The sequence below is a fragment of the Passer montanus genome, unplaced genomic scaffold (assembly GCF_014805655.1).
Source record: "Passer montanus isolate IOZ18808 unplaced genomic scaffold, ASM1480565v1 scaffold95, whole genome shotgun sequence".
Lineage (NCBI taxonomy): Eukaryota > Metazoa > Chordata > Aves > Passeriformes > Passeridae > Passer > Passer montanus.
In genome coordinates, this window is record NW_024374923.1 from 1,310,952 (window position 1) to 1,331,560 (window position 20,609).

Here is a 20,609-nt window from a genome sequence, read left to right on the forward strand (position 1 = left end):
TTGGTGTTACCTTTCCTGTGCACATGACATTAGGTAACGAAAAATCATATTCAGTGCATATCACTGAATTAAGGAAAAATTTAAAATTTAGGACCATTTTATTTCATGCAAACTATGTAATAAACACTTCTGGTTTTGATGTTTTATGGTGGAAAACAATTTATTTCTTTTTTGTGATATTTCTTCCAGTGATTAATGCTGATATCAATGTGCTTATGAATTTACCAACCTGTTTGTCTACAAGTCCCCTGGAAGATGACATCCCTCATGCTCACATTTATGTTCTTCCTCTTGCAGTTTACTGGAGATTCATCTCCTCAGAGTGCTAAAGACTGACTGTTGGGAGCATCCCAACAATAAAGGGGAAGCAGGCAGTGTGTTTGTAGCCATAATGAGATTGAAACTTCCTTCCCAGTAAGTGGAGAGCTGAATGACTCAGCCATTTATCAGCTGAAGACAGAGAAATGGAGGCGCCTGGAGAAAAGAATTCCTTATTATGGATGGCAGCCGGCATGACATGAGTATGAGTCATGAGGAAAGCAGTTAGTTTAGAAAGAGCCCAAAGGAGACTGGACAACATTACAGAAATACCAGAGGACAGGTGACTACATTGAATCTTAGAAATATAGTTATGATTTCCAATAATTGATCAAAAGTGATTCGTGTCTTCAAAGTTCTTCCCCAAAAGGAGACTAAAGTTACAAACCCTACTTCACAGGCAAGATTTCTACCTAATTCATAGATTTTTATTTTTTTTTTAAAGACTGCAAGAGACTTGGTCAGCTCCTTTATTCAGAGAGTTAAATTAACACTGCTTTGGTTGACATCTCAGTTGAAATCTTTGGCAATCAATAAAGAAGTTGTAGTCATTATAGTAAGGAATTGAGTCATGTTAGAGGTAACAAATGAAGGAACAGAACATGTTGTTGGCTAAAAGAACCAAGCACCAGCTTTACCTTCTGTGAGAAGACTGGAGATAATTTTTTATCCCCTTATGCTAGTATTGTACAAAAGGGGGAAAAGGCAAAGCAGAGTCTTCACATAAATATTCTAATTTTTGACTTTGAGTTCTTGGGTAGAAGAAGCAATTGGTCTTACCTGAAAACCACAATGGAAACAGATATATTAAGAGATAGCCAAGAGGATTGTAATTTTTTTTCTGTTTTATTTATCTAATTTATCTGAGAGTGTTCATGTAAGAATCTTGTTTCCCAGCTTATGTCTTTTGGTCAGTGTTTGCAATCCCTTTGTATAACCTTTTCAAAATTTTGTACAAATTCTGTAAAATTTTTTTCTTCGTATTCTTCACATTCTTTGCATTTTTCTGATTTTGTGGAAGTCAACTGAAAAAAAAAAACGCAATAGTAAAGCAGGATACTGATCCATTCATTCTGATAGAGAATAAGCTTTTTTTGCCCTGTTTTGGGTAATAATTCCACTGCAGGTAATGGCTAAGGAATATATAAGTGGAGGCTTCCATGGTGTGTGCATTTCCTGGCCTTTTGAATAGGACTGTCTTTGAGAGGTACATCACTTCAGTGAAAGATGCAAATGATTGTCCCTCTGAAAGTTAAGACACTTTTCTGCACGTGTCTCACTTATCTGACTGCAGGTACTGAAGCTGCAAACTGTCATTTATACACACACATTCAAACATCCTGAAATATGTATGCATGCAGAAAAGTATTTGCTTTGATGGGAATTCTAAACGTGTTTTTCTAAATACCACTGATTTTTCATTACTACAAGTACAGGTTACTGGAATCTCGTTAGTTTTCATCCCACCGTTTATGTAACAAAGAAGTATTTCTGCTACAGAAGTAATATTTTTAATTTGCCTTTTTTCCATGCACCATTGGTGTTGCTTACCTTATTTTTTTCGAAGCTTTCATTTCCATTTTTCCATATGTTCCACACATCCTGTGTTTTGCTACAATTTTTGATACGACATTCTTGAATTATCACCTGTGTCTCTAAGAAAAAGCACCTCATTACAAGTTCTTGGCATTCTTCCTGAAAAAAAAAAGTTGCAATAGTTTTATGATTAAAAAGAAATAAGCAAATGTAGGACATAATTTATTATATAATTTAAACACAGGTATGATATAAGTGAGAAGGAATCTAAGATAAAATCAACCAAAGAGAGGCTGATTTTTACTTACTGGGCATCTTTTTTTTACTATTCAAATACATTTGAATATCTGCAGAGATGGGCTGTGAGAGCTAAGAACAAAAAGACCAAGCAGTTTGCTAAGATGGGGTGAAACATAGTGTCTTAGTGAAGAACATAGGAAAATAATTAATTAGGATAGGAACCTGACATATGACTAAACATAGTAGAATTTATTTAATTCTTAATAGTTTTAACCCTTTAACTCAGAGACCTGAATTCAGAATGGGTAAGAAAGTAGAAGAAGCAGGTAATGCTCCCTTAAATGAAAAATGAATTAAAAAATGAAAAATTAATCCCAGAATTATTTTAGCATTGTTTGCCTTGAAAAATTATTTTGAATCACATAATCACAGAATAGTTTGGTTTGGAAGGGACCTTACAGATCCTGTGCTTGCAGCCTCTCTGCTATACACAGGGACTTCTTTCTGTAGGCCAGGATGCTCAAAGCCCCACCCAACATGGCCTTGATCATCCCTTTCAATTGATTAATTTTAGTAGTAGATGACTAAATAAGGATAATTAATACCTGCTTCCATAATTTATCATAAGCACATTGATTAGAAGAACTATTTATTCCAAGGCAAATTATTTGATTTTAGATACCTTTATCAAATTAGAACAAGTCTACTTTAGGGGATAATTTTTAGTAAAACTATGAAGCCACCACATTAAACATTTAGTTGTGGTCATATGTGAAGTTTACTTACATCCTCATCTGCATTTGCAGTGTATAAACTGACATCAATATCCTACAAGAAAACAAGAGTTGGAATTATAAACATTAGCTAACAAACACCATCCCTCTCCCTCTCACTAACATTACTTAGCTGAGTGCAGTGCTAAATATTTTATTAAGTCTTCTTCTATGATTATATGAAATGCTGACTGTTTTATGAACTTACTTTGGATGTCTTGATCCTTTCCAAATCTTCCAGAACTTCTGCCCACTTGCAGTGACTGGCTTCTGTCTTTGGTACATAAGCACTAGAACAGAAGAAACACGGTGACCATTAGGCTAAACAGGAGGTATCTACAACATTTATCCTGAAAAAAAGGACTCAGCGTTGTAAGATATTACAGACACAGTGTTTACATGTAAATACATATGGTAAATGTTTGGGGCAAGCAAGCATACTTGACAAATCATAAAATCACATAGATATATAAAAACTGTATCTCATGTCACACACAGTATAAAAAATGTGGGGTTTTTTGAAGACCAGATTTAGAGAACATAATGCAAGAGAAGGGTTCAATTACCTGATGTAAAGTACCTAAAATTCTTTTAAAGTGTAAAAGAGTGTCTCCACTCCCTGAAGTGACTGAAGACAAGTAACAGCTGTGATAGTAAAAATAAATAATTTATAGTTACTCTCTGATTGACATTAACTTACCATAGGAAGAAGATGATTAGTCCCATCCCATTCTTTAAAAACCAAAAGCAATGGCTGTTCAGAAGCAGATACCTCAGACAAATACTTTTCAGGTATGTTTTCTGAAAGACACAGCCAAGGTGATACCTTGTCACAATTTGATTCCACAGAATTTTGCTTTAGTACTGACTTAATTAACCAATTTTCCAAGACTTCCAATAAAGACAAGACCCTGTTGTGTATAGCTGGAAAGACCAACTGATTTGTAGCTTGGAGAAATACATAATCACTTTACCAAACAGTTGGTAGAAAATCAGATGCTCAAGGCACACTGTGAAGACCTGAACTCATCCTGGGCTCCCTATTTATTTATCAATTCATACTGCAGGCTGCAATTTAATGCAGAATCAATATTAAAGAACTTTTGTTTTCCACCTCTCTCCGGGCTACCATTTTTTATCCAAATTCAATTAATTACCTACAACTTTAACTCCAATACTGTGGTTGCATATATGTGAGACTCTACATCAAATGCATAAAATACTATAGTTATGTGTACAAATGTTAAATAAAATATTTAGCTATAGTATATACTTACATTTCTTTACACAGTGTATGTGTGTCTAATAGTGGACAATGATGCATTTAAGAATTTCCTCAGTGGAGTTTGGCAACTGGAAATAAGGAGAAGCTGTGAGAAGCTGTGCATTGTCCATCAGGAAATATTTCCCTGTGCACAGCCTGGTAACCTTTGTTCCAAAGTCACAAGCCCTTTGATTTAGCTGATGAAGTTCCCTCACAGGCTTAGGTTAATTATCTGCTGCAGTGCAGTGGTTTTGACCCAAGGGTTTATTCCTTATCCAACAGGCAATACTCTGTAACTGACTCAAATGACGTTTCTTTACCTGCAAACTTGCAAGTAAATATTTGAAAATGGACCAGAGAACATAACAAAAGAAGAGCTGTGCAGGAATGAAAATATCCAAATGGGAGGTCAGTCCATGCACCGTCAGGATTGCAGCTTACTTGCTTAAAGACAATAAAGTAGAGTAATGACCACATGTGTGACAGGATTTCCAGAAAGTATTTTTAACAAATACTTGCTACTCTCTTAAATAGAAAATGCTTTACATACATTGCAATTATTTTGTTTTCAATCTCCAAAGATGGAGCTGAAATAGCATAGTTACCTAATCTTACATAAACTTCCACATTCAATAATGGGACACAGTGTCAGTCCCTTTTATCCTCTTTGCTTGTCCAAAACCTGTTAAATAAAAGCTACATGAGTGAATTACACTGTGACAACCTAAATTGCAGTAAGGACAGAGCAGGTAACATCTCCTACATCTTCTGAACAATTTCCATATGGAATCCTGTGTTATGATCAGCCAAAGTAAGTCTACAAGCAAGGCTAAACCTGACACTGCTTCCACAACAAATGGAAATTGAAAATATAAGTACTAAACCCAAAATACAAGGTACTTATTCATGTATGGTTTTCAAATATACAGGATAAAAAAGGAAAATAATTATTAACTGCATGAATATGTGAAAAGAGCTAAATCATCTTACTATAACAGAAAAGCTTTATCCTTTTCACAGCTAACATTGATTTGAAATTGATATGTTATTTCTTTTGGGTTTGGATTTTGTTCATTTGTTTTGTTAAATCTGTGTACTAACTTCTTTCATTTGATATGCTAATCCTTAGAAAATATTCTATTTTGGTTGGGCTTGGGGTATTTTTTAGTATTATTATTATTTAAGTGAAGTCAGAAGTAGCCTTAAGGGGAAACTTCAAGTGTATTTAAAGAAATTTTAAACCTGGTTGGTGAATACAGCTGAAGAAAGCAGGTTTTCATCCCAAGTTTTAGGAAAATAATTTAAAGTATACTAGAAATATTTTACAATAGCTAAACATTTTTATCATTCTACAAGCTAGTTTTTATGAAATGAGATGAGGTCCCAACAAATTAAAATATGAATGACTTATGATGGGTCCATAAGCACATACCAGCTTTGTAATTATAATAGCTTTATAATTTATAATTAGTGTTATGGGGCCTTAAAAAATTGATTTGAGAGGGAGGCCCAGGACAAATGAATTGTAAAATTTATGCTGCAGAACAAAGTTTTCACGGTGAGGAAATAATATATTATGATATCTAGTGAATAATGGACCAGGGTTATCATTAGTTTGTAATTTGTTTCCTATTTTAAATAATTGTTCATTGTAATGACACTGGAACACTGTGTTCTTAATGATTGAATGCCTGCATCTTTGGTTTTCTTAAATATTGTAGGTAACCTTTATTGTAATAAAATTATAATTGCTAGTGTAAAATAAATGCTTAGTTTTTAGAAGTAATAGAAATCTTGTACTGATGATAAATATGTGATAAATATACTACATGCATATTCTAAAGGGTACTCCATTTGTTCATGAAGAGGTTTCAATGTCAGCTGCATCCCCCAACACACTCCTTTGCAGACCTAATGCAGGGCCATTTTCTACTTGAATTTCTTAATTCTTTCATCCAAACTATTATTCAACAACAGAAGCATGCTAGTTGGCTTAGAAGCTTTTACAAATCATTCTCCTGCCTTGAACACATAATGTTGTAATGTCAAAATTTTCTTTGGATAATGTCTGGTTTTGGTTTCTTACTCTATGTAATCATTAACTAATTACTCTCTGTCTTCATTACATCTCTGGTAGCTTGTAGCTTGTGTCCTGATTACTTGCTACTCTAAAGATTAAAGCCTTTTGAAATGAATATATGCTCTTCCAAAAATAAATTATGATATACACAAGGTTTGGGAAAGAAATGCTGGTTTTTAATAATGAACTTAAATTAAGCATTTTAAGAGCAGCTACCTCTGAGTGATATCTAAGGTACAGTTGTATTGTTTTCTCTTTAAAGAAGCAAATCTTTAAAAGCAAGCAAATGAAAAAACCTTTCTTCAACAAAGCAGCAACAGCCAATGACTTTGCTGGTTTGGCTGTCACAGAAACATAATCTAAGTTGCTCAAAAGAAAATATTCGTGGCTTTTTACAGTACTTAAGTTACATGTGATGGAAAATACAAACAGTTAAAATTACATGTTTCTGCCTATGTTTAGACCGTATGTCTAAACTTCTTTATTAATATTTGCTTATAAATGTCTCCTTGAATCCCTGAGATAAGATATTCATAAATAAGAAAGTTTATTTCCAGGCTATGCCATTTGGTTCTATTGGTAATGGTCTTCTCTTTTTTTCTCCTTCTTTTGAACTGTATTTTTATTCTTTATTTATATCCTTATTCCTCATCTGCTTCCTTGTTCTTGAAAACAAGTGACCAGAAGCATGCAATGTAGTCAGATCTTATGAGTGATTTAGAAACTGGTGATGCCATTTTCATTTTCTATGGGAAAAACAGAACTACTGCCAGTGTTTTCTTCACGACTGGTGGCTCAGACCTCAATATGTTTCCCTGCCAGAACTTTATGTCCACTTCTTTCAAAATCCTGGAATGTCCTGAGAGTCTTTCACCATTTGCAGAAAACTCTCACCCTATAAAAAACCATAGAGCCCTGAAGTCTAACCTTCTTAATTTTTGATACTCTCAAATTTTCTGTAACTTCTTGACTTCTAGCATACAGCTTTTTTCCTTGATCAGTCCCCCCTTCCTGGTTCCCATGAGCAAACCAACCTTCTCAAACACCTCTCTCTCATAACAATCTATTTTCCCATTTCTCAACTTCATTCTGTAGTGCACTAGACTTCTTGCACATTATTTAGTATTATTATTTTAGTCGGTCTCTTCTTCTCCTTGTTCTAAAAATATGTGTCCTCAGCATTTTCTCTCTGGCTTCCTGTGCAGCAAAGTACTTTAAATCTTCTTTTCTCTGTTACTGCTGCGAATTTCACTCTAAAATCTTATCATCACCTCCAGCTCTCTCCAGTCCTTTGGCATTTTATTAAGAAATGTCTCATTCATAAAGTAGAGGTCTTTTTAGATCTGTATTCAAGTGCTGTCTACATCATGTAGAGCTGAGTTTTACACCCACTCATTTGCATTGTTGCAACAATTCTTCGGGGTTTCTTTTGCCACAATAATTAGAGCCTCCTTTAGTGAACTCTGCCTCCTCCCCCAACAACATCTCACCCCATGGCTCTTGCTCTGCTATCCTCTGCTTGTTGGCTCCACTAATTAATTGTTCTGTCCTCTTGCTCTAGTGCAATTACCTTCAAGGGGACAAAGTACCAAGTAATTGCACAGCTAGAGTGCTGCATCTATTCAAGGTCTCGTATTGTGTGTAATATTTGAGCTCCTTCTCTCTGCTCAGAAACATACAAAATGTCAGAGTCCATAAGACTGAGAAGAAAATCAACTTTTTTCCCTAGTCTTGTACCAAAAGAGCATTCTTTTCTAATTTTTTTTCCAAGGGTGGAGCCATGGAGAGTAAAGGTTTCATAAACTGTGACTGGAAGAGGAATGGAGCCCATAGATAAAGCAGTACTTCTGAACTAGATAGATGTTTCCATATTGAGCCCTCAACTAAGTAATTTTGAAATAAAATTTTCATGAATTATGAGTAAGTTTTAGAGAAAAGACACGTTCATTGTGTCTTCTCATAGAGTAAATGCTGAAAGTAAAAGAAGCAATTTCACTGAAGAATCCCTCTGCTCTTTCATACCTAAGTTCCTTTAGGCTTCTTATAGGAAACAACCAAAGGGAAAGCAAGAAAAAAAAGCCCCAAATTTGAATTAGTGTCAGAATGTAATTATTCAAATTTATAAACACAGAGAACCACATTAATCTTCTCTGAGACAATAAGAAACTGTCGCAAATGCTACCTACACATACAGCCCTCAAAACCACTGCCAAAAAAAAACTTATTTTACATCTCTGGTAACTTCTGAATACCATTTGATGCTACAACTATTAAAGAGTTGCTTCCACGCTATCATGGTGCCTGAATCCATTGTAGTTCCTCTTCTCCCTTCCTATCAGTCTTTGCACCGAAGCCTTGGAAATCTGCCCTCAAGCTCCACCAGGTGTTATCAGCAGCTCTCCTCCTCAAAGTTTTAATGTAAAGAGTGAGCTTTCCATGCTTTTGTCTGGTTTGTACTTACTGAACCAGAAAGGAAGCCGATGGAATTACTAGGTCATAAACTGAATCACATGGCTGAATGCTTGTCTGGCTGAGAGCCAAACCATGCCTTGGTTTGTTAAATGTTTACGGTTTTATGACATGAAGTGCTTTTAACAGTTTTGTATTTAGCTAGAGTTAGGCTGGCTAAAGCATTTTTTCCTCAGCAATAAAACTGGTTATTCTTTAAATACTATTCCTATTTGGTTACTTTCCCTTCTCTCTCACCAAGGACTACAGCTTTTCTTGGTTTTTTTGTATAGTGGTGACATTCTTGTGGAGTACTCTCCTACACAGCTTATTCTGCCTGTATCAGAGAAGTGTTAACCTTCAAAAGAGTATTGTCAGTAATCAGCATGGCAGGAGGCTCTCTCAGTTTACTCACATTTCGTATTTATATGTTCTTTCTTTGCTTAAGTAGTTGTTGATTTGCTTTGACAGTCCTTTCTTCTCCTGTACGTTCCTGATAATTGGCATTTATGCTAGAGAGTAAAGTTTGCAATGCCTGTTTGAAAATTTTGCTGAAAGGTCACAGAGTCATTGCTATTCCATTCCATACCTTAAACATCAGAACATGAAATGTAAGAAGTTAAATATTTTCTTTTGACCTTTATTTTTTTTGCAAAATGTGCTTGAGGCCCAGAGCTCAGACTCTTGCCTTGCGAAGATGTGTCCTGTACATAGCTACAGACCTTATATTTGGCAGGTAGCAAAATCCAGCCAGGAAAGAAAGCTAATATATGCTTCTTTCTCTTTTCCTCCTTCCATGCAATGGAAGTCTCTTTTCAAGGTATCAATCATTCCTCAAATTGTGAAAGATCAACTTAATATTTTCTTGATGCAAGGATATGTAATATTAATGCTAGGTTAGCTTGCCAAACACAATTGACACAGAGACTCTCTAAACTTTGCTAGTGACAAAAATAATTTAGCTCAAATACACAGTAAACAAAAAATTCAGAGAAAAAAAATCATTTGTATGGCACAGATGGTTAGATTTGACCATTTATCCCCAAATGACACCTTCAGGATGCAATATGTAATAGCTAGTTAAAAGGCCTTTCAGAATAAGTTCTCACAGATAAGCAGTGAGAATAAAAAGGGATTCAAAATGTAAAGGGCATTAATAAACCACACAAAATGGAGCCAGAACTAAGGTTCGTTTAGCAAAATGTGTTCTGATCTATACATTTGCTGTTAGGCACTCCTTGTGAATATTATTTGTGATATTTTTATCATAGTAACAAATACCCAACAGGGAATGAGAACACAATTATGGATTAAGTTTCTGTGCCTTTAGAATAGGATATTAAAAACTAAAACAGTATTAAACATGGAAACTTGAACAGCAAAAAAATTATAAATTTTGTCATATTGATGCATAACATTGGAAACTCTGAGACCATAAAAATAATTGTTACAGGAACAGCTGCTGGACAAATAATATCTCATCCTTGGCAAAATATTCAGCTTAAAGACTGTGAGTAAGACCATATACTGATAGAGATCTGTAACACGCTTATAATAGACGAAATACTAAAATTAGCAAATGTAGTTCTCAAAATTGTGAAGTTAGGCAGTATTTTCAGAGCTTTTTTAAAAAGGATTATAATCCATGGCCCTATTTTACAGGGAAAATTTTGCTGGAATTTGCTGGATCCTGAATTAAAGAGGCATTATGCAGTTTGACACATTCTACTTTCTTTTCTGCTCCTAATGTTCTTTAAAGAGCAGAAATAAATCCTAATATGTGACAATTGCAATAGCTTTCCTGAAACCAAAGAAATTTTTATTTCCAGAGTTGTTGAGAATTTGACCAAAATATTAACCAGGGAAAAATAAAGTCATTGAACAACTGAGGAAACAGCACACAGACCACTATAAACACATGAATAGGCAGAAAAAACTAGAATCAGGATTCTAAGAAAGAAGAACAAAGTATCTCTATTACAGATTTATTTAATATAGGATAAGCATAGAAAAGGAAAGAAAATTTGGAAAACAAAGTGTTTCTGTTTAATGTTCTTTACAAATAATTTATAAATAATAGTGCAACATACTTACAGCAACAGGACAATCATTCTTAGTCTCTTGTCTTTGGATACAGGAGAAGTGATTATTGGAAAAGCTCTAGTGTGTGTGCTATGGAAACTTCCCTCTTTCATGTAAATTTTGAATGTATTTTTGTGTAATGTAGCCATTATGAACTTGCACACTGACCCACTTTTTTCTACATGTAACAGGGGCTGAGTGCAATACAGTGGTAAAGTATGTGCAACATTCACATTGTGGTAAAGCATACTAGAGAGATTAGTTAAAGATCAGATTTCCCCATAATATTTTCTTTCAAGCATGTTTTTTCATCACTTTTGAAGAGTAGAGCTAGAAAGCAGTCATGTCATTCTAAGCAAGGGCTGATACAGTGTTTTATCTGCCTCACGCTTATGGTCTCTATTTAAAAATAGAAAAGTGACTGGTGATATTAATAACTGTGTGTCAGACTGTGTGCCTGAACACAACTCAGTTTTCTGAAGGCAGTACAGCTCTGCTGTGGTATATAGACTTTTCTTTACTTTCCCAACAGCTCACTGCTTCCCTGCCACCAGAGCAAGGTACCTATTTCTCCTGAGTGGAAGGACAACTTTACAAACAATTTATTTTGCTGTCTTGCAAAGAACAGCAAACAAATTTGGGTTTTGGCAGATACCCATCCAAACACCACGTAAGGTCCTCCTGGTCGGTAATCAAATTTAAAACTTGGCAAAAATATCTGGCCATTCACATACAACCTGGCATCTTTTGGTCTAAAAAGCATAATAGGCATTGTGCACATAGAGGCTCGTGCCAGTATGCAGCTGAAGACAGTAGGGAAAATTAATGGGAATTATCACAGGTGAGTCCCAGGCTGCCACCTGGCTATCGAAACACTGCTGACTATATGCTGGAATATGTTTAGACTTAGCTTTATACACAAGTTTTATGACTGCATTTTCTATGACGTGCTGTTCATAATAAATCTCTGGGCATTTCAGTTGGGACCTCAAGGAACCATGACTCTGTACATGTAAGCATTAATCTTTGAGGTTTTTTAAAAACTTCAGTGATAGCATTGGTTGTCTATTTCCAGAAGGGAACAAAAGCAGAACAAAATGTGGTTGTGTTACATCTGTCTCAGGTCAGAGTGAACACATCAGCACATTCTAGCTACTTTGATAGATTACACCGACTCCCAAACAAAACAAAAAAAAGCTGTTGCCCATCCAAATAATACAAAAATAATTATTTGAAGGCTCAAAAGAGCACAAACTTTCTCCAATGATCCTTGTGCCCTCACCATCGGATACACAAACTGGCTAATCAGCATAGCAGAGTATGGCTGAAATGTGCATGCTGAAGGATTTTACCCTTTCCTTCCCTAAAACCAGGAACTTTACATTTCTAAGCTTCTAAGCTCACTCATTTTTGCTCCTACCCTCCAGCAGCAGAATTTCTGAACTATTGTACTGGACTACTCCTCCTGAGAAAACACACCTTGAAGTTTCCCAAGCTTCTGCAAGAACAGGTCCAGCAGCATTTCAGATCCAGGAAACAAAATGTTCTTCCTAATTCATGTTTTGATTTTTCCATTATGCATTCATGTCATTACTGTATGCTGCCTCAGAAAGTTTTTCTTGCAATTGATTAGGCTACATTTAATGCTATCATTTGTTTTACACCTGGACATTGAGCCTGCAAGTTGCTGTGTCTGCTTTTGTCCCACTGGGTTTTCTACCTTTTGCTTTCAGAGCCTGAAGGACATTATTGATCTTTATTTTATACCTGTATAGACAGCTAGCAACAGTTTCACATCAGAATGGCCACAGGAGTCATCTTGCTCATGACCTGTTTCGTATTTGAACTTCTTTACAGCTTCTGCATACTCAAAGGCCTGCAGAAAATCCTGCTGGAAGAATTATGTTCCATATAATGACATTTCATTAGCCTGTGCTTGCCTCCTGTAGTACACACCTTATGGGTAATAGGATGAGGTTATATTCATAACAGGCTAAAATAGGTACATGCTCCTAATGTGAATTAGAGAAGCACACAGGATTTAGGAACAGCAGAGCTGACTGCAAGCAAAGCCTGATGTCTCCATTTACTTCCAGCTGAGAATACCAAGGGAAGAGCATATTGATATCTCCCTCATATATCGTTGTTTTCCAGTAAAAGAGACTGCTTATAAAGCTTGTCAAATTTGGGGCTAGCTTTTGCAAGTTTATAACTTCTCTAGCCCTTTTCTCCCTGCTGTTTACAGCATTGATAGTTATTTGCTATTGAATTAGTTTATTCGAATTTTATGTAAAACTTTCTTCTGTGCAAATATATTTTCAGCTTACATTTCAATTTTTATAGCCACTGTTAACTTCTAAACATAAAATATGATGGCAAGTATTACGTTAATGAGGCCTCTTCATAATGTAGTTTCCTGAAGAGCACTGGTTTTACACGCATATATAACCTAAGAGAACATAGCTTTCTTTTTTTAGTTCAGATCAAGTTTTCTAAAAGTCACAATGTCACAATGAATAAATAATTGAATAAAAATACATATTATTTTCAGACATTACAATGGAGGAAATGCTGGTGTCTACCCTTTTCCTGAAAACAAGTATTTTATTTTTTGTGGGTTTGACCTCTTTAATTTTCTTTCAATTTGCCAGGCACTGTGAGAACATTTTCATCATTTTAAAACTGAGCAATATAACTGAGAGAAAACAAATTTCTTCTCTCTTAGTTTTCAATGATGAATAACAAAAAACATGGGCTTTTGTTTACTAATTTTAGATACCTGGGAAAATATAGTCTACTTTCAAGATTACTTTTTACACAAAGGCAGGAATGTGTAAAATTTTTCAGAGCATGTAGCAAAGTTGCACCCCACCAACCCAAGTACCAACCCAAGTTTGTTGTCAGCTGAAGGGATGATAAATACCAGTTTATTCTATTCATTTCAGTAAGAGTGAAGCATTTATACTACTCAAATGCTTAGCATATTTTTTGCAAAGGTGCTTCCTTGTCCTTCAGAAAATCTGAGGGGCAGTGAGCAAAAAGAATAACTATTGCTTTGAGAATGTTCAGTTTTTAATTATATGTGAGAAGTAGTTTACCTAGGGACATTTAACTCACACAAGACAAGATTCAAATATTCTTTGATCATGTTATTTCCAGTCCCATTTCTTTAGCATCCAGACTGACAAAAATTGTAAGTACATTACAAAACAAACTAGAAAGCAAAAAGTTGTTGTTTACAATTTTATTGGATAAAACCTTTGTAACAGCTAAAAATCTGAGTGTAGCTGAAAAAAATTGCTTAAAATTTGGCATTTTGGTTTCTTTCTGGTTAGAAATGCCAAGTAGGATGTTTCAATAAAGATTTTTCTATTTACAAAAGTTTTAATTCGTTATATAAATTAGATGTAATGATCCTTTAGAAAATAATTAAAGTATAAACAGAAATAAAAAGTAGTTTTTATTACTTAAATAAAGGCTATTTTGTTTTCTGATATTTACGTCCAGACAAAACAGGTGTCATAGGCTGCTTTGAGATAAATCATTCTGTCCCAGTTTTTGGATGCTCCATACTTTTGATATGGTTTGAGCACTGAACTCTTAGGAAAGGTACTGGCAAAACCCCTCAGGTCCTAAAGACCTGAGGCAGAGAATGACTTGTAGCATTTACTGCACCATGTTGTTGTTGAAAAGTCACTTTTATGAAGGGTAATACAGAGCTTGAGTTCACTCTTAACACTTTATCTTGCTCAGAGTTTCAGTCAAATCGTTTTCTTTTTAAAAATTGTCACAAGTGCACAGTACATAAATTTGCATTATTGGCAGGTTGTTCATCTTTAGCTGGAGAAAAACTACTAGGAAACTACTTTGTCCTCACTGTGACCTGTGTATCCTGAAATTGCACACAGTTTAAAATGAGACCTGAAATATTCATGTTTCATTTAAATTATGCAAAATAATCTACAGCAACCATAAAACCTTATGAATCTGAGAGATATTTTCAGTTACATGAGGACAGGAGATGAGTAAGGGTTCTGTCCAAAAAAAAAAAAATTAAAAAAAGAAGAAGGAAAGAGAAGGAATTGTTTCAAAAGTAGGACATGAGAAAAGTTCAATTTAAATGCTACAAATGAAAGCTACACTTGGTGTTTTAATCAGCTAGAGACAACGCAAATGGTAACAACAGATACCTATAGTAGAGTTTTTTAGCCTGGGTTTATGTCCACACTCTTTGAGTGCCAATGTAGATTTTCAGGCAAACAACCACCCTGCTCCAAAGATAGCAAAAATGGTCAATCTTAGGATAAAATGTCCTCACATATCAGCATAAACTCTACTTAGCAACAACTAAAACCTGAGTTTTATTAACATTATCCTCGTCTCAGTTCCAAAACACAGCATTGCACCAGGTACTTGGAAGAAAATTAACTCTATTCTAGTCACAAGGGCATGAAGACACATGCACCTAAAATACCACAGCATACCTCTCAAGCTAAATGGGCAATTTTTACCTGCAAATCATCAGCAGATAGAATAAGAAACTTTGTAGTTGATTCACATGATTCCAGACCTTAATGTTGATATTTTATCATCTCCCCTTTGCATTAGTGTCATGATACAAAATGAAATTAACGTCATTTAGTACAAAAAACTTTAAAATCAGGCCTCTTCAGTAGCCCAGATAGCTGTATCTTTGAAGGACTGAATCCATCAAAATATGCTTGAAAATTCTAAGATAATGTAAAATATAGCACAGCCCTTCATTCTGAATAGAAGCAGGGGAACAGGAAAATGGGGTTAGTCTCTAACTGTGTGGAACAAGATAATGAGGTGAGAAATATCTCTTTTGTACAAAACAAAAGGAGCAGGCAAAACTCTGTAATCCATTAAATAATACTGTGTTTGTCTGGAATTGTAATAAAACAAAATTAAAAAGGAAAAACATGCAGTTATATGGTTTGTTTCTGCGGGAAATGGGAAGTCACAAGAGCAGTCTCTCTACTTGTATGCAGCAATAGATTCTAGGAAACACAAACAACTGGTTAAATGAGAAAAATTGCAGAGCAATTAAGAAGAGAGAAGAGAAGAGCACAAATCATGCAAATCAAGGCTCTCTGCTGAAAGGTTTGCTTGAATGTAAGACAAGGAGATGTGAAGCAAAGCATACTTAAGATTCAAGAGAGAGGGAAAATACCCACACGAGAAGTCAGCCAAGACATATAAAGGTTAATAACTCTACTTTGCAAAGAGTATTCTGAGACATAAATAATCTGGTGCATTGTGTCATGTTGCAGGAGAAACAGCTACATTTATAGCAGCCTTTTCTTTAGAAGTTTAGTTGGAAGCTGTCTGAGAGTGTAGAAAAGAGTGTAGAAAATTGCATGACAAATATATATTTTAATACAAACTCTACTTTTTAATAACTGACAGAATTCATCCAAGAAACTGTTATTTCTATACCTGTTTTTCTTAAATCAGTACATACAAATGCCACTGTGAGGTCTTTTCCTCCCTCAACTGCTGTCTAACCTCCTCAGGATATCTGTTTGAAACCACTAGGGGATTGTGATTGTAGTCAGTCCAACAAAATCCCACGTTCCCTATGAAAGGACATAATTAATCACCTGTCTTGGAATGAAGTAAAACTTCTAGATTGTATTTAGAGGGGGAGATTTTATTAATCAAAAAAAAGTGCTAGTACACTGCCACCCGAATTTGCTTTCATTTGAAAGTAAGTCGTCATGGTGACATTTTTCTCTCTTTCCTCCAGGGAAAAAAAAAAACCAAAAAGCTTTGAATAAACTTTACCTAGTATAACTTCATTCAAAAAAGTATTATTTCTTGGCTTGGGTAATTACCGCTGAATGCTGTGAAAGGACAGTGATTCACAAATATGTGCTGGACACTCATATGATATCACTCCACTGCTGTGCCTGTGATTCAGTCACCAGACAAAATATGCAGGCAGGAGAATCTCAAGAGACTGTAGATAGAATGACCCATGGAAGAGACTTTGTTTGTTATCCTCATTTGGGAGCTAGGGAACATAAAATGTTACATCCGTTTCTCCTTGGCAACAATGATGAAAATTGTGTTTTTCATAAGTTATGGAATGGTTGTTTTATGGTCTTCCTCTTGTTCCCAGTACCATCTGGAAAACTTGGAGACAGAACACATCTTCATAAGCTTTGCAAAAAAGGCTTGATTCCAGCTTTGGCCGGGGATGTCAGAGGACTGAAGTCAATGGAACATGGACAGGAGAAAAATCCTGCTTGCACTAGTGGCTCTTAGAATCAGCAAAGAAATACGCCAGATGAAACATACATCTCCTCACTCTATTTTAATTTTGTTCTCATTGCTATGTTAGTTTAGTGGTTTATACTAAAAAAACATGTCAGGTGAAACTCATCCAGCAATCTCCTCAACAGTGACCTTCTAGAGCCACAGAAAAGCACCACAGCTCACAGACTTGCACTGAGCAGGAGCTTCTTCTGTGCCTTGGGTGAGGGGTTACTTGTGACCCTACAGATTAACATCTCCTTTGCTTCCCTGTCAAGTTCCCAAGGATCAGCTGCTTCCTAACTTTTTGTTTATGGCCTCTTTTCTTCAGATGTGTGAAGATAACTCATAAAAAGTGGCCAACAGACAGGTTCTGTTACTCAGCCATTTTGGTAATGGAAGACTGATCTGATTTCTGGGAAACAGACTGTGAACCTTGGTTCCTAAATTTCTGCTAATGTTGTAACTACCTGCCTGTTCTGCAAAGAGTGATACCTCGAGCCAATCTCTGGAAATTGTTCTGAAACTTCTGATATCAGAGTGTACTTAAGTTAGTTTTTGTGCAGCAGTTTTAAAGACTGTCTTATATAAATAATCTCCATTGAAAACAAGAGAAAAGATAGCTCATATAGTTCAAGCATCATATAGTTCAAAGCATCATATAGTTCAAGTCTTTAATGATTATTAAAGATTTAAAGGAAAAAAATCTGTACAAAAAAATCAGAGTGCACAATGATACATTTATTCTTAGTGGTTGGAATCCCTCAGCTTTTTTCCTAACAGTAGATTATTCTACTATGATTTATATTTTCAATTTATCTGCGCTTTTAATTCTTGTAAGGGACACAACATAGATGATACATCTATATGCTATATCTGGCTAGGTGTTACACCTGTTTTTAGAAACTAAACCATATTGAGAAGGTTGCTGTCTTTTTATTTGTACCTTCATAGCTACACTATTGACTGTGTATAAATATAAGAAACAGCATAAAATTGTTAATTTAAGAGATGATAAATTAATGGCAAAAATATTAAACTTACATATACCTTTAAAGGGGGCACTGGTATAGTTGTATTTTAAAATGTTCACTGTCTTTGGAAGCTAACGGAATTGCTTCCAGAACACATGAGATGTTTTATTTTTCATGAAGGATGAAGGCATTTAAATAGGTAAGTCATAACAGAAACACTAGTATGACCATATGGCAAAACAAACTTGCTTTCTGCTAGTCACTCAATCCTGTGTCTGCATCTTGCTACAAGAGTAATAGCTTTTTTTATTCTTTTAAGAGCTGTTGAGGAAATCCTGTAGTCAAAACAACACTGGCTGAATGTGCATTTGAAATTCTCAGTGTAAATACTTATTTGCTTGTCATGCATTTGATTTTTTACAGCCTTAGAAGAGAAAATAACCTTAGGCTATTTGCATGTATTACTGGCAATCATTGTGGAAGAACTGGCATGCTCAAAACAGTGACTCATGACCTGCTTCCAACTTTCCATAGCTTTCATTGTTGACACTTGAGTTCCAAATTTTTCTCCAAAATCAGGAGGTCTATATTTTCATGCTTTTAATAAAAGCTTAGACTGATGCAATCACTCTGGCACTTTGCATGAAATCATACAAAGCTATTGGGCAATCAGTAATTAACTCAAATTTGAGATGATTAATTGGTTTTGTGACTTCTGTAGAAAAACTACCGGAAAGCCAGCATAAAAGATGAGAAAGACTGAGCATAGGACTAATTAACATAAGAATCATCAACGAAAAGGAGAATTAATATGAACTATGTGACTTGTAGCCAATGAACATTAATGCCTCTGTTTGCTAAAATTTTATAAATTGTGAAGAGTTTCAGTAGTTGTTGTGCTGGCTTTGTGGAGGTGCCATCCAGCCTCCATTTCTGGACAGAAGTGTAAGTTCGTCTAATACCTCGGCTCTGTGTGTGGATCTGCCTGTTGCACAACCTGCTTTGGGACAACACCAAAAGATAATGACCTTGGGGTTATGAAAAGGTCACCTGGCCACAACACTACAGGAAATGCAACTGCTACTAAATCATCTAGGAGATGTGTGGGGAGCTCTGAAGAGTGCTACAGAGGTTGGACACTTTTAAGGATTTCACCCCACAGTAAAGAGTGTAGTAAATACTCTCAAAGATCAGGGGTTTTGGCCTCACATGTTGTGAAATATCAGCCAGACACAGAGATTAGCACCGAGCAGAAAAGTTGGCTAGAATTTGCTGTGCCACAAATCAACTGAAAAATATGAATGTGAAAAAAACTCAGACCTATTTACGACGTAATTCTGGTAAAACTGAACAACAAGTAGCGGAAAAACCAACAAAAAAATTATAGAGTGTAAGGATTTAATCTAAAATACTGGAGATGTTTCCAAGCCTTAAATTTTCTTTATTACCTACTTTTCATGTTGGGTTGCAAAATAACTTTAAAAGCTTTGCTGAAATTTTAAAAAATGTCATGTTGTTAAATGATCCTTACCTGTCCCTGCAGCCTGCTCAATGCTCCAGCAGAGTTTTGTGTTTGCCGTGCCTTCCCCTGCATCCTGCCTGCTGGACCATTACTCAGAAGAGAACAGCATCTGGATCAGGAAACTACATTTTGGGACCTAAATGTGGGGGGAAAAAATGTAAGTATAAAGCCACAATAGATTTCTGAGTGACTTTCAGCCTATCCATTAAGATCAGTCAAAGCAGGAAGCCTCTGAAATTTTGTGAGCAACTTCTGCAAGTCCCCTGTATATATTCTAAATCAATGGAAAACACAAGGCAGAGTTTTTGAAAAGGTTATTTTCATTTAGATAGTAGAATCTTATCTTTGAATTCTGTATGATAAAGGGGGTTCCCCTGGAAAATATGTATTGTCAGCAACAGGTAACCTTTGATTTCTTATGACAATCATGGCAACTGTCTAACAAGTTCATTGTCCTTTTTATTACCTTTTTACAGATGACAAAATAAAATAAAATAAAATTGGAAGGTTTCACTTTTCTTTTATAATTTTTTCCCTAGATTCATGTTCAAATCTTGCAAGTTTTGTGGTTAGAGAAAAAAGCTAATATTTTGTTCAAGCAATACATTTTTTACTCATAGGAAGAGCTCAAAGAGATACAGCAGAAAATGAAAGCATGTTGACAGAACAGCTTATTTGGACATTATTAGTATTTTTATTAAAGTAGTCCCAACATAATCTGCAAGAAAATAAATGTGTGAAGGAGGCTCCCTGCAGAAGTTGAAGAAGCTCCATCCTCAGAGGTACAGAAAAATCAATCAAAGCTGGAGCAACCTGCTCTGATGTCAAAGTTAGCCCAGCTTTAAGTGGGAGGCTTGAAGATGGGTCCTGGATGTGTCTCTTCCAAATATGAACTATACAATGAAATAAAAAGAAATACGGTGGAGGATGGAAATATGAAAACACATACAGATGTGTGATTGCATAAGCATTGTCTTCTCAGAAAATTAAGAACAGAGAATTTCAGAGATACGGGCTGAGAACACAGTCTTATTTCTGTAATGTGTAAAGGCACTGGTTTTGTAGCCATTCAGCAGCTGGGTCTCAAACAATA

General features: G+C 35.4%; 2 protein-coding genes and 2 long non-coding RNA genes across 7 annotated transcripts in view; 2 read left to right on the forward strand and 2 right to left on the reverse strand.

Moving 5' to 3' along the window:
* Positions 1-19,652, reverse strand: part of IL15 (interleukin 15) — a 31,295-nt gene extending 11,643 nt beyond the window's left edge. Inside the window, exons 1-6 of one of the 4 annotated variants that reach the window (XM_039696137.1) lie at positions 19,526-19,652; positions 3,568-3,668; positions 3,076-3,157; positions 2,881-2,922; positions 1,870-2,013; positions 421-474 (exon numbers count right to left, since the gene is read on the reverse strand). In XM_039696137.1, coding sequence (XP_039552071.1) covers positions 436-474; positions 1,870-2,013; positions 2,881-2,922; positions 3,076-3,157; positions 3,568-3,668; positions 19,526-19,588 — 471 coding nt within the window. In that variant the 5' untranslated portion in view covers positions 19,589-19,652 and the 3' untranslated portion in view covers positions 421-435. Of the gene's footprint in view, positions 1-420; positions 475-951; positions 1,344-1,869; positions 2,014-2,880; positions 2,923-3,075; positions 3,158-3,567; positions 3,669-19,525 lie in introns of those variants that run through there. The other 3 variants (XM_039696135.1, XM_039696138.1, XM_039696136.1) reach the window with 3 other exon arrangements.
* The window catches only part of SCOC (short coiled-coil protein), a 702,416-nt gene that overhangs the window by 277,939 nt on the left and 403,868 nt on the right, over positions 1-20,609 (reverse strand). The gene's annotated exons all lie outside the window — the stretch shown is intronic.
* Positions 1-20,609, forward strand: part of LOC120496076 — a 33,978-nt gene that overhangs the window by 7,913 nt on the left and 5,456 nt on the right. Inside the window, exon 2 of the long non-coding RNA XR_005626205.1 lies at positions 19,538-19,673. This is a non-coding gene — a long non-coding RNA (uncharacterized LOC120496076). The remainder of the gene's footprint in view (positions 1-19,537; positions 19,674-20,609) is intronic.
* Positions 303-17,911, forward strand: LOC120496077. The gene is made up of 3 exons (XR_005626206.1): positions 303-414; positions 16,887-17,243; positions 17,352-17,911. It is a non-coding gene; the product is annotated as an uncharacterized LOC120496077 (long non-coding RNA).